General features: G+C 43.5%; 1 protein-coding gene across 2 annotated transcripts in view; it reads right to left on the bottom strand.

Moving 5' to 3' along the window:
* Positions 1-9324, bottom strand: part of DIAPH2 (diaphanous related formin 2) — an 824584-nt gene extending 815260 nt beyond the window's left edge. For both annotated transcript variants that reach the window (XM_075260108.1, XM_075260109.1), the window contains exon 1: positions 8807-9324. In XM_075260108.1, coding sequence (XP_075116209.1) covers positions 8807-8932 — 126 coding nt within the window. In that variant the 5' untranslated portion in view covers positions 8933-9324. The remainder of the gene's footprint in view (positions 1-8806) is intronic.
* Positions 9325-16909: the final 7585 nt, after the last annotated feature.

The following is a 16909-nucleotide window of genomic DNA, read 5'->3' as shown; positions in this document are numbered from 1 at the left end:
ATATATAGTCACTGTCGCTTCGACAATGTTGCATAAATTGATATTACATTATATTGTAAGGATCTTTGCAATATATCACAGAGAAAACACTCCTCTCTCTCCTTATTAGGGGATTTTAATCCTCCTCCCCAGTTTATGTTGGTGCTAAATAGGAAGTTTCTATCACAACCCAAGTACTTTATTGACATGAATACATATCAATACGTCTCTATATATCTCCTGAACAATACTGGGCTAATCCTGAATAAAATTAAGTTATGGAGCTTTTTCTCCATTTATTGTGTGCATGCGATTACAGTTAGTCCTCAATAATCGGCTCAGGGAGAACCACAAACTAAAAATAAAGACTTCAGAGAAGAAAACTGCAGGATACTAGTCATGTAATGATCAAAAACATTGTCACTCCTCATGTACACACACGACAACTAATCCGGAAAAGTCACCAAAAACGGCAGGTATACAAATAAGTATCAATATTATCAGTCCAAAATTCCAATTTGCATATTGACAAAAACAATAATCTCTTAAAAGATTCACAAAGGGAGACCACCATTTGGTTCTGGTGACAGTAACCTATCTATCTGCAGGGCTGGGGTGATATGCTGGTTCTGGTGACACTAACCTATCTACAGTGGGGCAAAAAAGTATTTAGTCAGTCACCAATAGTGCAAGTTCCACCACTTAAAAAGATGAGAGGCGTCTGTAATTTACATCATAGGTAGACCTCAACTATGAGAGACAAAATGAGAAAACAAATCCAGAAAAATCACATTGTCTGATTTTGTAAGAATTTATTTGCAAATTATGGTGGAAAATAAGTATTTGGTCAGTAACAAAATTTTATCTCAATACTTTGTTATATATCCTTTGTTGGCAATGACAGAGGTCAAACGTTTTCTGTAAGTCTTCACAAGGTTGGCACACACTGCTGTTGGTATGCTGGCCCATTCCTCCATGCAGATCTCCTCTAGAGCAGTGATGTTTTGGGGCTGTCGCTTGGCAACACGGACTTTCAACTCCGTCCAAAGGTTTTCTATAGGGTTGAGATCTGGAGACTGGCTAGGCCACTCCAGGACCTTGAAATGCTTCTTACAAAGCCACTCCTTCGTTGCCCTGGCGGTGTGCTTTGGATCATTGTCATGTTGAAAGACCCAGCCACGTTTCATCTTCAATGCCCTTGCTGATGGAAGGAGGTTTGCACTCAAAATCTCACGATACATGGCCCCATTCATTCTTTCATGTACCCGGATCAGTCGTCCTGGCCCCTTTGCAGAGAAACAGCCCCAAAGCATGATGTTTCCACCCCCATGCTTTACAGTAGGTATGGTGTTTGATGGATGCAACTCGGTATTCTTTTTCCTCCAAACACGAAAAGTTGTGTTTCTACCAAACAGTTCCAGTTTGGTTTCATCAGACCATAGGACATTCTCCCAATACTCTTCTGGATCATCCAAATGCTCTCTAGCAAACTTCAGACGGGCCCGGACATGTACTGGCTTAAGCAGTGGGACACGTCTGGCACTGCAGGATCTGAGTCCCTGGTGGCGTAGTGTGTTACTGATGGTAGGCTGTTACATTGGTCCCAGCTCTCTGCAGTTTATTCACTAGGTCCCCCCGCGTGGTTCTGGGATTTTTGCTCACCGTTCTTTTGATCATTTTGACCCCACGGGGTGAGATTTTGCGTGGAGCCCCAGATCGGAGATTATCAGTGGTCTTGTATGTCTTCAATTTTCTAATTATTGCTCCCACAGTTGATTTCTTCAATCCAAGCTGGTTGCCTATTGCAGATTCAGTCTTCCCAGCCTGGTGCAGGGCTACAATTTTGTTTCTGGTGTCCTTTGACAGCTCTTTGGTCTTCACCATAGTGGAGTTTGGATTCTGACTGTTTGAGGGTGTGCACAGGTGTCTTTTTATACTGATAAGTTTAAACAGGTGCCATTACTACAGGTAATGAGTGGAGGAAAGAGGAGACTCTTAAAGAAGAAGTTACAGGTCTGTGAGAGCCAGAAATCTTGATTGTTTGTAGGTGACCAAATACTTATTTTCCACCATAATTTGCAAATAAATTCTTACAAAATCAGACAATGTGATTTTCTGGATTTGTTTTCTCATTTTGTCTCTCATAGTTTAGGTCTACCTATGATGTAAATTACAGACGCCTCTCATCTTTTTAAGTGGTGGAACTTGCACTATTGGTGACTGACTAAATACTTTTTTGCCCCACTGTATCTGCAGGACTGGGGTGATATGCTGGTTCTTGTTACACTAACCTATCTATCTGCAGGGCTGGGGTGATATGTGGGGCCTGGTGTCCCTTTAAGATCGGCCATACAACACTAGTATAATGTGACCCACATTTTTTAAATACTGTATATAATATATTGTAATTTTTCAGTGTTTGTGGTTGACCTTTGTGGGAATTTGACCTAGGACGAGCTCCTTCCCATTGTCTACGATAAAGCCTTGTACTCTAACTGTAAATGATAATTTATGCAAATAAGTAACAATAATTATTAAATTGCTACCCATATATTACTTACAATAACACGTTTTGGTATCCCCAATACTCAAGTAAGAGAACCAGGGCCAGGCCCATAATCTACGTTTACGAGGATGACAGATCAGGGTACTCAGGGGTTAAACCTAACAATTCTCCATATTTCCTCTGGGTCTTGCGATAAACAGTAATTTTCAAACTCCAGTTGCCTAGAGAGGGAAAACCGAACTTAGCGTCCCCACGGAGAGATTCTGCCGCATTCACAGAGGCTTCCTTTATTTTATAGCTATAATCTATCAGAGTGGAGTCAATTGCAAACATCGCCGGTCTGACGTGTCGGCTGTAATTATTCACGCGCGGTCCTTGTGAGTGTACGCAAGGCGCAAACACCGATCTACAGGATTTTATTAGTATAAATCCAATCACATAGAAAATAAGTTGTGACAAGGAAGGAAAAAAGAAAAATAACTTTATATAAAAAAGAAAAAAACTGTAACAAGTTATATAAAGAAAGCTAAATAAATGTATCCCGAAGTCTGAAATATTTCCACATTCGCTGTCAGACGCGGTTTACTTTTTGTTATACAAACTGGTATAATAAACTCCACAACACAACCCCAACAAAATACTAAATCGAGTATCCGGCTGAGATAGTCTGCAGCTATTAATAAACAAAAATAACCACTACAAAATGACACCCCATGTATATGAATACAACCGCTACAATACGGCACCCACATGCAAGAGTATAACCGCTACAATACGGCACCCATGTGCAAGAATATAACTACTATAATACTGCTCCTATGTACAAGAATATAACTACTATAATACTACTCCTATGTACAAGAATATAACTACTATAATACTACTCCTATGTACAAGAATATAACTATTATAATACTACTCCTATGTACAAGAATATAACTACTAAAATACTGATCCTATGTACAAGAATATAACTACTAAAATACTGATCCTATGTACAAGAATATAACTACTATAATACTACCTCCTATGTTCAAGAATATAACCGCTACAATACGGCAACCACGTGCAAGAATATAGCTACTATAATACAGCACCCACATGCTGAATACACAAGTCTCCTAAAAGACTCTGTGCTGCTGTGGTCCTGCGCCTTTCTCTCACTACTTCCTGCTCATCATCATGTTCACATTACAACGTTTGTCATCACATGAGTGAACAGGTCCAGGGCAGTACATCAGCCTACCCCTCTACTGAAATACTCTGTGCTGCAGTCAACATGTGAAGTCCACAGATGATATAAAGAATGTCGCACAGTATCTCTACCAGTCACCATTATCACCACCACCCAAATGTTTATAGCTGGACCCATATTATAGGGCCATACAGGTGAGGACTCACCATACTTGCAGCTGGCGCTCCCTCGCCCGTGTGATGCTGCTGTGCTCTGCTGGGTGACTACACTGGAAATCTCCAGGCCCCAGAGATTTAATTTCTGATGAATCCAGCCCCAAATTAAAGAGGCCCCGAGGAGCAGAGCAGCAGATTGTGTGCACCCCTCCCCCGCACAGGTGATTAGTCTCTGCAACTGCACAGGTGACCTGGAGTCTCATCAGCCTCATTTTACAGATCAATCCACCCAAAGCAAAAGACACAGAGGTGACCCCGGGCCTGCAATGGTTAATATCCTTGATTTAAGCTCCACATCACAAAAACGGAGAGCAACAAAAAATTAAAAAGTTGCGTTTTGCACTAGCAGCAAAATGAACATGTTACAGAGAAAAAAAAAATCATTGTAAGAGCTACGGAAACACAATGGGTTAACTTTAGCTGCAGAATTGCAAGTGTTACCCTATAGATTTACTAGGGGGTGAAAAAACAAAATGCAGCAAAAACAAAATAAAAAATGCAGCGGACTAAATGCTACGTGTTTTCTGCTGCATTTCACTACCTGAGGCTTCGACCTCGCAGTGTCACCAAAAATACATTGAAAAACCTGTATTAATTTTGATGCAATTTTTGGTGCAGTTTTCTATTTTAGGCAAAGGCCCCACGCAGCGGACCACAGCAAAAAAAAGCGCAGCAGGCAAACCATGGCGACAATGCATGCTTCCATTATACCTATAGGGAAACCGCCGCTGCTTCCGTAGGCATAATTGACCACATCAGTTTTGGAAATTGCAGCATGTTCGATTCATGCGAATCCCATGCCCACTTTGCGGAAGAAATCGCAGCGCGGACACGCTGCGATTTGCAAAGCCGTTGCAGCTTTGCAAATCACAGTATGTCAATTATATCTACGGAAATGCCGGCGGCTTTCCCATAGATATAATTGTAACAGAAAGTCCGCGGAGGAAAACTCTGCAAACTTTCTGTTGAAAGCGCTGCAGAAAGAACCGCAATGCGTTCACGCCGTGGTTCTTTGCTGCGATTACGGCCCGTGGGGCCTTGGCCTTAAGACTTGCTTTTTTTTTTTTTTTTTTTTAATTTAAACTCATATAGGGCTCACAATGTACATTGTTTCCTATCAGTATGTCTTTGGAATATGGGAGGAAATCCACGCAAACATGGGGAAAACATACAAACTCCTTGCAGATGTTGTCCTTGGCAGGATTCAATCCCAGGAATCTAGCACTGCAAGGTTAACCACTGAACCACCGTGCTGCCCCTCTTAAGATTTTCATGGAGGAGTGAGGGCACCATGTTATCTTGTTATCCTGTACATGGAAATGATGAGGAAATGAAACACAAAGTATCCACAGTGCTTTGCAGAACACTGGAAAATCCCTTTAAATACGAGGCGAGGGTTTGACTCCTGGGTGACTGTCACATGGCGTTGTGAAATTATGTCATTATTGCAACAAATCCAATATTTTTAGCGTTTGTGTGATCAGTGTTCGGACACCATTCACTCAAGTCTAATGTCTAACTAGGGGTCTAAATATCTGCCATGTAAGTGCACCAATTTTCTGGCGCCTTGTTCTAATGCTGCAACCTTGGCTCCCAGCAGCCAATTCCATCTTGTCTTGCAGTGGGCTCTGGTCAATACTTCGGGTGATTTTAGATTCTACGAACCAGAGCTGTGTAGAAATAAAGGTAGCTTGTATACTAGTATCCCTTACCTACAGCATCTTAGGAAATTACTTAATTAACTATTAAATAAATTAACTTTTGGGAAATACTTAAGTGGCAGTCCATAAGACTTTTAGAATGTATTACTTGTGATATCACGCTGTGGTATATGATAAGGGCACCAACAAGGTCGGGGGAATCTGATGCAAATATGGTGTAGGGCACCAAAGCCTGGCTACATGTATAGAGGCATTTGGGGTAAAGCACCCCAAGAGCTGTACCTCCTCACAACATACATGTGTGAGCTGAAGTAAAACTGCCTGGGACTTGTTACAGGGCAGCAATGTATTGCCCAACTACATATGTTATCAGATTTATTTTGCAGTTGCTGGGCCCTCTTTTGTAATGTATTTGTATACATCTAGTATACTTCAAGGGCAGGCACATAGATTTCAGGTCACTGGAGGCCAAATCTAGGCGTAAGGAGAGGCCAAATCTGGGAGTAAGGTGCAGCATGGCTGGGTGCCAGAGACTTTATGTAAGGCTGCTTTAAGTGCAGTAGTGAACTAGGGCAGCAAGCGGATCCAATTTGGACTGAGTAATGTCTGTAGCATAAACTAACCTTGTCTGTGAAAGTGGAGCAGGGTCCTTAGGGTGACCACAACAAGCCATTGATCTAGAATCAATCCACTGCTCAATTTTCCTGCTATGCGCTTGGCTATGACCTTACTTGTGCCTAATAAGACAGACTGCAACCAACAAGCTGTGAGGCCTCAGAGCTAAAGAGACTGCAACCAACAAGCTGTGAGGCCTTAGAGCTAGAGACTGCAACCGACAAGCTGTGAGGCCTCAGAGTTAGAGACTGCAACCGAGAAGCTGTGAGGCCTCAGAGTTAGAGACTGCAACCAACAAGCTGTGAGACCTCAGGGCTAGAGAGACTGCAACCAACAAGCTGTGAGACCTCAGAGTTAGAGACTGCAACCAACAAACTGCGAGGCCTCAGAGCTAGAGACTGCAACCAACAAGCTGCGAGGCCTCAGAGCTAGAGACTGCAACCAACAAGCTGCGAGACCTCAGAGCTAGAGACTGCAACCAACAAGCTGTGAGGCCTCAGATTTAGAGAGACTGCAACCAACAAGCTGTGAGGCCTCAGAGCTAGAGAGACTGTAACCAACAAGCTGTGAGGCCTCAGAGCTAGAGAGACTGCAACCAACAAGCTGTGAGGTCTCAGAGCTAGAGAGACTGCGACCAACAAGCTGTGAGGCCTCAGAGTTAGAGACTGCAACCAACAAGCTGTGAGGCCTCAGAGCTAGAGACTGCAACCAACAAGCTGTGAGGCCTCAGAGCTAGAGACTGCAACCAACAAGCTGTGAGGCCTCAGAGTTAGAGACTGCAACCAACAAACTGTGAAGCCTCAGAGCTAGAGACTGCAGCCAACAAGCTGTGAGGCCTCAGAGCTAGAGACTGCAACCAAAAAAATGTGAGGCCTCAGAGCTAGAGACTGCAACCAACAAGCTGAGAGGCCTCAGAGCTAGAGACTGCAACCAACAAGCTGTGAGGCCTCAGAGCTAGAGAGACTGCAACTAACAAGCTGTGAGGCAGGGGTACTGTACATAATAGACAACAGGACATAAGAGATGACAAAATAATAATAATAATAATAATTAATAATTAATTAATAATAATTAATATTGTAGATGCCAGATGACTGGAAAACATTGCATAGAATTCTACAATGTAACAAGTGCAGGCAGTGGATAGAGTTGCAGAGTCACATGGGAGTGTTTACTTATTAACTGAAATTACTGACAGCATCAAATGCTATAGTTAACCAGCAGCTATGTCCTGTAAAATCCTGTATACAAGATATATATAGACTGTGCAAGGAGTGAGTGCAGCTCTGGAGTATAATAAAGGATGTAACTCAGGATCAGTCCAGGATCAGTAATGTAATGTATGTATACAGTGACTGCACCAGCAGAATAGTGAGCGCAGCTCTGGAGTATAATACAGGATATAACTCAGGATCAGTACAGGATAAGTAATGTAATGTATGTACACAGTGACTGCATCAGCAGAATAGTGAGTGCAGCTCTGGAGTATAATACAGGATGTAACTCAGGATCAGTACAGGATAAGTAATGTAATGTATGTACACAGTGACTGTACCAGCAGAATAGTGAGTGCAGCTCTGGAGTATAATACAGGATGTAACTCAGGATCAGTACAGGATAAGTAATGTAATGTATGTACACAGTGACTGTACCAGCAGAATAGTGAGCGCAGCTCTGGAGTATAATACAGGATGTAACTCAGGATCAGTACAGGATAAGTAATGTAATGTATGTACACAGTGACTGCACCAGCAGAATAGCAAGCGCAGCTCTGGAGTATAATACAGGATATAACATATACTACAGGACATACTCTAGACTAGATAATACAGAAAATTCCCTTCAAGCCCGCTATCTTTAGTGACGTCATTTTCTTTCATATATGATAAACTACTTCTCATTGAATAGTATTAGTAAACATATTTCAGTGTTTTGCTTTGAAGTCAATATTGGGAATAAGTGTTGTGTTCTATAGTAGATATGCAGCAACATATAAGACACAAGTATCTATTGCATTCAGTGAATATTTATACATTTCCATTCACTGACATGTAACATCTGACAGGTGCATTATTGTACATACACATGTGTGGAACAGAAACCCTCCACACAAATGTCCTATATGCACAGAGCCCATGTGACGGAGCTGCTGGACCCGCGTCCTGGTCTCTCTGCAGCCTCTGCACCTCCTATGGTTACTGCACTTCACAGCAGCTGCAGAAAATAAATCAGAACTACAACAAAGGCAGCAAGGCTCAGACATGGATGCTGCATGCAAGATGCTGCAGAGAGACAGGAGGTCTTCCAGGTGCCTGAGCACAGATGTGACAGGCAGGCAGCCAGAGACAGACAAATATACTCTGTCAATGTCATTCCCAGCCTCCAACAGGAGCTCCCCTAACACCCCTCCTTTCTACGGTTGGGCAGACATCTCCTCCCTCTCCCAGCATCACCTAGGAAGAGAAGACAGAGGGGTAGAGGGGGGATAAACACAGTCACATCATGAAGTAGGCACTGCCATACTAAAGGGGGGCTAGCAGCAGCGGCAAGCATGAGAAATGCAATATGGCCATGCCCACCACCGCACGTCGGAGGCAGGTCTGGCCAACAGAGAGCAAGGCGCAGGACAACTCACCAGCTTTGGTTTGTTTTTGCTGTCATCTTGATCATTGGGTTTTCTTTTTGGATTCCTGCCGCCGCCAACCTCAGAGGTCTTCCCCGGGGAGTCCTCTCCTCCAGCAGCTGCTTGCTGGTTATCCATTTTTTTTTTCTCTTTTATGAAATCCCCCCCAACAGTCGTCTATTGAAATCCGTGCCACCCAATGCCAGGCTGGTGCTGGGTGGCTGGTTGGGGGGGTTGATGTGACAGACACCACCTATTATGTCTTTATTAATTCTGTGTGTCTTGTCCCTCCTTTACGTACACTGTTGCAAGGCGGGCTCCTTTAAAATCTGTACGTACCCCAGTGGGCAGCTTTTGTGCCCACTCCTGAGCCTTGTCACAGCAGCCAGGCTGTGCGGTCCCTATAGAGGATCCCTCAGCTCCCTCCAGCCCTGTGCCTTTGCATGCTTCAAGCCTTTTTTTCTATTTTTTTCTCCTCTCTCTATAAGCTAGTCTCCCTTTAAGGCAACAGAGAAAGGAGTTCTCTCTTCTCTTACTCCCTCCCAACCAGGAAATGAATCTCTAGGCTGGAACAATCAAGGGCCTATCGAGGAGTGCACATGTCCACAGTGCAGACTGTGCAACCCAGGACGCTTCTTTGTACATCCTGTCTGACGATTATCTCCGGCAGGGCGTTCGCAAATCCGATGAAATGATGTCACCGATTGCCCACGAGTCAGCGCATTGTCCCATTGTTATTGTTCATTGTTAGTTACTACTTGATACATTGTAGTCAGGGAATGGATACAATTCTTTGCGTCTGTCACAGCTGCCTGTTAACCCCTTGCTGCTTCTTAAAGGCACGCTGCATGATTGCGTACTTCGACACGTTTGATTCTTTTTAAATCCGCCATGCCACTGCCGGTGTAGCAGTCTATAAGATGGTACAGAGCTCAATGGATGGCTTTGGCTGCAAATTCATTTGTACTGCAGAAAAATTCTCGCTGTAGCCTCAGTCTAAGAGCGCATACACATGAGAGCGATTACAGGGGTCACTAATATTCTATCCACAGGATATTGGATAAGTGTCTCAATATCAGGAAAACAGGGGAGTGAAAGTCTCCATAACCCTCCACGTGAGTGTCAGAGCATTTGTGTGACCAGGTATGAGGTTGCCAAGACTGTAATCTCCAGCGGCGTCCACGGTGCCATAGAAGTGAACGGTCGCGCAAGCAAGCTCCACTCACAAGGAGGCTTTAAGGACGTTTGGCCCCACATTCCTAAGGGTTGTCCCATTACGGACCCCCTTTCCACAGGACAAGGGATAAGCGTCCGATATCTGGGGGCCCAATTGCTTCAGGGACTGTAGTGAATGGAGCACTGGTCATGCAAGCGGTCACAGGGAGACTTTAGGAGGACTTTTTGTCCCCCTTTCTAGGGCTACAAAGCAATTTTGGTCATAACTCCTATAATGTGACCTAATATTGTGTCACCCTACAAATCCTTCACTAATGTAAGTAAATGGAGAAGCATTGCAACGACTGTGACTCTTACTCACATAAAGATTGTGCACCGCTGGCATTTTTGTGACTAGAAGTTGGGGTCGCACAGTGACTCCATTCGCTTACAATAGGGTGACCATTGTGGCCGAGGGGTGCATTCACTGCAGTCTGTCGCATGACAAAAAGCCACACAGAAGATGCGCAATAAAAATGTAACATTACAGAATTTCCAAACCTGTTGGATTTTGGTCACAGGTTACAAGTTGAATGTATATTTTGTTTTTACCATGCACGCAACTGCGACATATGTGCAACACGTCTGCAACTTTGACTGTGTTTTTAGGCTATGGCGATATGTGCTTCGTAACAAAATGTTGCACAGATGTCACATGACTAAAAAAGTCAGTGACTTACTATTGCGCAATTTTTATTTTATTTTTTAGAGCTTATGTTTGGTTGTATAAATACAGTCACATTGCAGACATGTCACATGCGACTTTCATCGAAATCTATGGTAAATTTGCAGGTGTCTTTTGAACCAAATCGATCAGTATTGTATTTTCTGCTACTGACGCATTGTAGCGACATCTCGCAATGAAAGATCATACATATGCATCAAATGTATGGTTGTGCAACAGGTCGCTGTGTGGCCCGAGCCTCACGGCCAAATCTCCGTGCTCACAAAAAGTTACACAACAGTAAGGGTGCATTCACACTAAGTATACGCTGAGCTGATTCTGAACGTAAAGCACGTTCAGAATCAGCGCGTACAAAGCAGATCCCATTCATTTCAATGGGAGCCGGCATATGAGCGTATCACATTTAAACCAATAGGGAAAAAAGCAGCCTATTCATTTCAATGGGGAGTGCTCGTATGCCGGCTCCCATCGAAATGAATGGGATCTGCTTTGTACACGCTGATTCTGAACGTGCTTTACGTTCAGAATCAGCTCAGCGTATACTTAGTGTGAATGCACCCTAAGTCGCATGCACAACTGTTTTAGGCTAAGACCCCATTTTGTGAGTTGCAGCAGAAAAGTGCTGCAGTAAAAACTGTGGCTGTAACATATCGCGGTTTTTCCCACAGCATTTTTCACAAAAAGTCTCCAGAGATTTCCCCTGCAGACCTAAAACATGAACATATAAGGGAGCGTTCACACTACCGTCAGTGTCCGACAGGTAGTGTCCGCTCCTAATGTCCGTGCGAGATTTTGAACGGACACTAGGAGCGGACACTACCTGTCGGACACTGACCGTAGTGTAAACGCCCCCTAAGCACACCACGAAACAGCACCCAGCTTTCCCTGAACTGCACCCAACCTCACTGTGTGAATTCACTCTAAGTGGAGATAAAGAGTAGGTTGGATAAATATAAAGCTGTGTTGTACCATGTTGCACTATGTCTCCAGAAAGTTTTTACCCGATTTTCAACACATTTGTGGTTTGTGGTATATACTCGAGTATAAGCCGAATTTTTCAGCACAGTTTGTGTGCTGAAAAAGCCCCCATCGGCTTATACTCGAGTCAAGCAAAAAAAAAAAAAAAAAAAATATTATTTTTGGTGGGGGTGGTCTATGACCAAAAAAAGAAGTGAAAAAAAAAGAAGCTTTAAAAAAATATATAATAAAAATATAAAGTAAATAAAAGTTCTACATCCCTCCTTTCCCTAGAATACATATAAAAGTAGAAAATGACTGTGAAACACAAACACATTAGATATCCCTGTGTCTGACAGTGCCCGGTCTACTGAATATAGGGGATCTGCAGTGCTCCTGTTCCATCAGGAAGGGGTTAATAGGAGCACTGCAGATCCCCTATATTCAGCCAGACTGAAGTCCAAATGGGGGAAAAAAAACTCAGTCCTCAAGCTCAGGGAAGGGGCAGACAGACAACCAAAACACCCCCTCCCCTTCCTCAGAATCTACTGCACCCAAAAACATTTTAATTTTTAAAATTTTCCAGCAGCTGCTGCTTTCCCCCCCCCCCCCCCCCCCCCTCGGCTTATATTCGAGTCAATAAGTTTTCCCAGTTTTTTGTGGTAAAAATAGGGGCCTCGGCTTATATTCGGGTCGGCTTATACTCAAGTATATACGGTAACTAAATGCAGCTCACTATAAAAACCGTGACCAAATTAAAACCCTCAACAAAGAAGTCTGTGTTTTTTTTCTGCTGCAGTGTTATCTACACTGCAATGTGTGAATATAACCTAATAGCATAAATTTAGAGGGTCTCAAGACAAAAAGCCTAACAAAGTGCCTACCAAATATTACAATGTATCTGTTGGCTGTTACTGAGACACAATCCTACTAATATTATAAAAAGTTTGTGTGTTTGGATGTTTGTGTGTTTGGATGTTTGTTCCACTATCACAGTCAAACGCCTGTACGGATTTGGCTGAGATTTCGCACTTACCTAGATATTTACCAGGAAGGAAAGATAGGCCACTTCACAAGACGCGCACTGCCCCGACAGCCCTGCTGGGACGATGCTCCGGCTCTGCTGTAGGGCCTCAGATCACATCCTCACAGGTCTGTCAGCGGCGCTCCCATTGGTATGCGGCAGGCTCTGGGCGGGCTTGTGAAGAAGCGGCACGGCCCAATATGTCCAAGGCAGTCTGTGGGCGGGCCACTTTCCACTCTGCGACCCGGCCAACATGGTGGCTACTCGCGGCTCCGGAGCGCCGCAGCCATGCCGCCTGCTCTGCCAGGCCATACCACTCTCTCGATGGTGGAAGTGACTGCGCAACTTCCCCCAGGACCCGACGTGGCTGCGCAGCGGCAATCAGCGAGAGACATCACGTCCATTGGCTCGGCCAGCGCAGTAAGTACACCGGGACACTGTAGGGTGCGGGTAGGGTGGCCGAGGGCAAAGCATTTGTGCCCCTGGCTAGTGCGCGGGAGGATGGTGCGCAGGACCCACTTTGGTGGGTTCAAGAGGGGGCCCGGCCATGTGAGGCAGTGGGAGAAGGGTTGCCTCTCCACGGCTCAGCGCCACCGCCAACCGGTGGACGAAGTCGCTGGCAGATGCTAGTAGTCACATAAATTCCAAACCTATTCGATTTTGGTTGCTGAACACAAGTTGCATGTGACTTGCAAGATTCAGCAGAATGGCGTTTGTTTCTTAGCTGTGCCTTAGACCAGATTTTTTTTAGCAGAATCCTGTCCAGGGCAATAATAAGTTTAGTGGAAATTAAAACTCCTCTTAACAAAGCAGGGGCACAGTCAGAAATCCTACTAATACTATAAATGTGAAACGTATGTTTCTATGTTTGGATGTTTGTTACTCAATCACGCAAAAATGGCTGAATGGATTTGAATGCAATTTGGCATTCGTAACCTCCATTCACACATAGGCTGCTTTTTATCCCGGTAAATGACATGGCTTCACGACTGTTATGAATTTATGTTCACATACTAAATTATACTGCTCTTGCCGGCAGGACAATTCAGCTAATTGCAGGTTGCCGATAAAGACACATCTGTTAACTCTCCATGTAAACACACAGATAACACTGAGTCCATTTTGTACAAGCATTTGCATATTATCTGATCTGCTCCAGTACGGAGACACTGAGATGGGAAAACCCCTTTAATCCAAATTGCAAGTTTCCCAATTTTAAATATGCTGGGAAAAAGAAAATTTAATTTGCCGCAAAATTCTAAAACAACGAGAGCTGTGAAGGAAGCCAGAAGTCACAGACTTCTACTCAAGTGGAGCTGAGGAGGATTGAGCAAACTAGGCGTCAAGTGTCTCTTAGAGCAGCCAAAACGTTGGAGCAGGCGGATCGTCAACACCAAAAACACACTCATTATATGGCGTCCAAACGAGCTGCTGAGATGCCGGAACAATTACAGGCACAAGGAACGAGTTCAGTGACAGGCCAGCTTCAGAGCTGCTAAAACGCTGGAGCAGGCAGATCATCAACACCAACAACATGCTCATTATATGGCGTCCCAGTGAGTTGCTGAGATGCTGGAACAATCACGGGCTTGGCACGAGGAATGAGTTCAGCGGCAGGACAGCTCGACAGTGGCAGGACAGCTCGACATCTGCAGACCATCGACGGCAGCAATTTGTAGTCAATAGTCAGATCATTGTTGCCAACAACACACAGACGAAGTCGCAGGCAGAGGCTAGTACACCATAAACCTGTCTGTACCAAAAAAATAGCATAAATAACATTACAAAACTGGTGCACTGAAAAAACGAAGAATGTAAATCCTGTATAACGCTGTGCAGTCTGCGTGCTATTTGTGTGACTCCATCTGTTACCTGGGGCTGTTGGATGTCTGTCACAAGTGACATGTCATAAACTTCGATGTCAGTCGCCTCGCTTGTGACATATTTGCATTTTTTTCACAGCACATGATGTCTGCTGCAAATACAAAATTACACCTAAATCCAAGTATACAAAAGTCACATTGAAACAAATGTCCCCAAATTATTTGTTTTATACTACTGTATGCAACTTCATGTTCTGTGAAATTGGATAGATATGTTCCTAGGAGCCCTGACAATGTTCTACACTATGTTTTATAGATAGGTTCCTAGGAGCCCTGACAGTGTCATACACTATGTATTATAGATAGATTCCTAGGAGCCCTGACAGTGTCATACACTATGTTTTATAGATAGGTTCCTAGGAGCCCTGACAGTGTCATACACTATGTTTTATAGATAGGTTCCTAGGAGCCCTAACAGTGTCATATACTATGTTTTAAGCCAAATTAAAATACCTGCCTGCTGCAGAACCAGCGTTGATTTGCAGAATGCTATACAGTGTATAGCTTCGGCCAATCAATGCTGCTTCTGCAGGACGAGTAAGGGCTGGTTCACATTAGCACTTGCCTCCCATCAGGAAGGAGTCCGCAAGAGTCTGCAAAGACCCCTGAGTATAATGATATTCTTTGTGGGGCCCGCGGTGTCACTTACCGATCCCGGTCCAGCCATGATCGGTAAGTAAATAGGGCCCGTTACTGTATGGAGTAACTCCAGCCGATAACGGCCTATTAAGAAAAAAAAAAAAAACGCAGCAGTAGCAGCTGTCGCCGGGCCCCCTAATGTCCCGGGCCCTGTGGCAGCTGCCTCCACGGTAGTTCCGCCCCTGGTAGTAGATGTCTGACCCTATTATTACATGTGACTGAGAAGAATCTTGTCACCACTAAGGTGGTTAGAAAGTTTTTGAAACTCTGCAAAATTTTTAATTAATTATATATTTTCGGAGGCAGATGTTAAGATTCTGCCTCAAAAGTCCGCCTGTAAAAAAAAAAAACTTTATGTGAACTTACACTAAGCATCACCAAAATGACACACACAGAGTTTTACACACGCAGAGCCGCCACCAAACATCCTCCTGATATGAGAAGAGAAAACTCTTCTTATGACTCAGGAAAAGCTTCTCCTAAGACGTTTCTTCCTGTGAGACGCCTCCTGCACCATTGAGGAACAAGAAGTCATTTGCTGACTCACTAGACAGATGTAGCAGAGCTGGATGTGTCATTAAACTCTGACACACAAGGTAATTCACAGCATATTCTGTAATCCTGCAAAGAGCTATAGGTGAATTATGGCACAGCCTTGTATTGTGTTAAAGAACAAAGCCAGCTCTGCTACATCTGTATTGTCACTACTACCAACACCTGTACAACAATCTGATCCTTCAGTGTTGTTCATTTATTGAATCTGTGAATAAAGCTGTAATAATAATATATATTGGGGGTTCTGGAATATTTGTAAATGAAGCAGAGCTAAATCTGTCAGATGTAGTAGAGCCGAGTGTGCAATTCGAGCAAAATTTGGCTGTTAAACTGGTCATATGCTTGAGATGAAAATGTTCTGAGACAATTTTGTAAGATTGGGCTGAACATGTATTGTGTACGGGGGCAAGAGGATATATCATAAGAAGAAGGGATAGGGCGAGTTGTATTCTAGAGGTGACAGCCCTGCACAACGCAACACTAATACTGGACCCATCAGAACAGGAAACCTAAGAGCTACAGTCAATGGAGGGAGCAGGGACTGAGCGACAGGAAGCAGATTGTAGGAAAAGTGATGCTTAAAGGGGTCACCTGCTCCGACTGTCAGACACACACTTCCCTTGTATTGTGTCCCATCTGTTTTTTTAAGAAACCTCCAGAACACAGCACAATACAGAAGTGTTACTGATAGAAGTCACATCCTGCTCAGAGGGTGAGGGGAATACTACTGGGGGCTGTATATACAGATATAGGCACATAGCTATCTATCTATCTATCTATCTATCTATCTATCTATCTATCCAAATATCTATCTATCTATGTATCTATCTATCTATCTATCTATCCAAATATCTATCTATCTATCTATGTATCTATCTATCTATCTATCTATCTATCTATCTATCTATCATCTATCCATCCAAATATCTATCTATCTATCCAAATATCTATCTATCTATCTATCTATCTATCTATCTATCTATCTATCTATCTCCTATCTATCTATCTATCTATCTATCTATCTATCTATCTATCTCCTATCTATCTATCTATCTATCTATCTCCTATCTATCTATCTATCTATCTATCTATCTATCTATCTATCTATCTGTCTATCTCCTATCTATCTATCTATCTATCTATCTATCATCTATCTA

This window comes from Leptodactylus fuscus, chromosome 11 (genome assembly GCF_031893055.1).
Source record: "Leptodactylus fuscus isolate aLepFus1 chromosome 11, aLepFus1.hap2, whole genome shotgun sequence".
NCBI lineage: Eukaryota > Metazoa > Chordata > Amphibia > Anura > Leptodactylidae > Leptodactylus > Leptodactylus fuscus.
The sequence above is the reverse complement of the archived record's forward strand: the minus strand, read 5'-3'. Positions and strand labels throughout refer to the sequence as shown.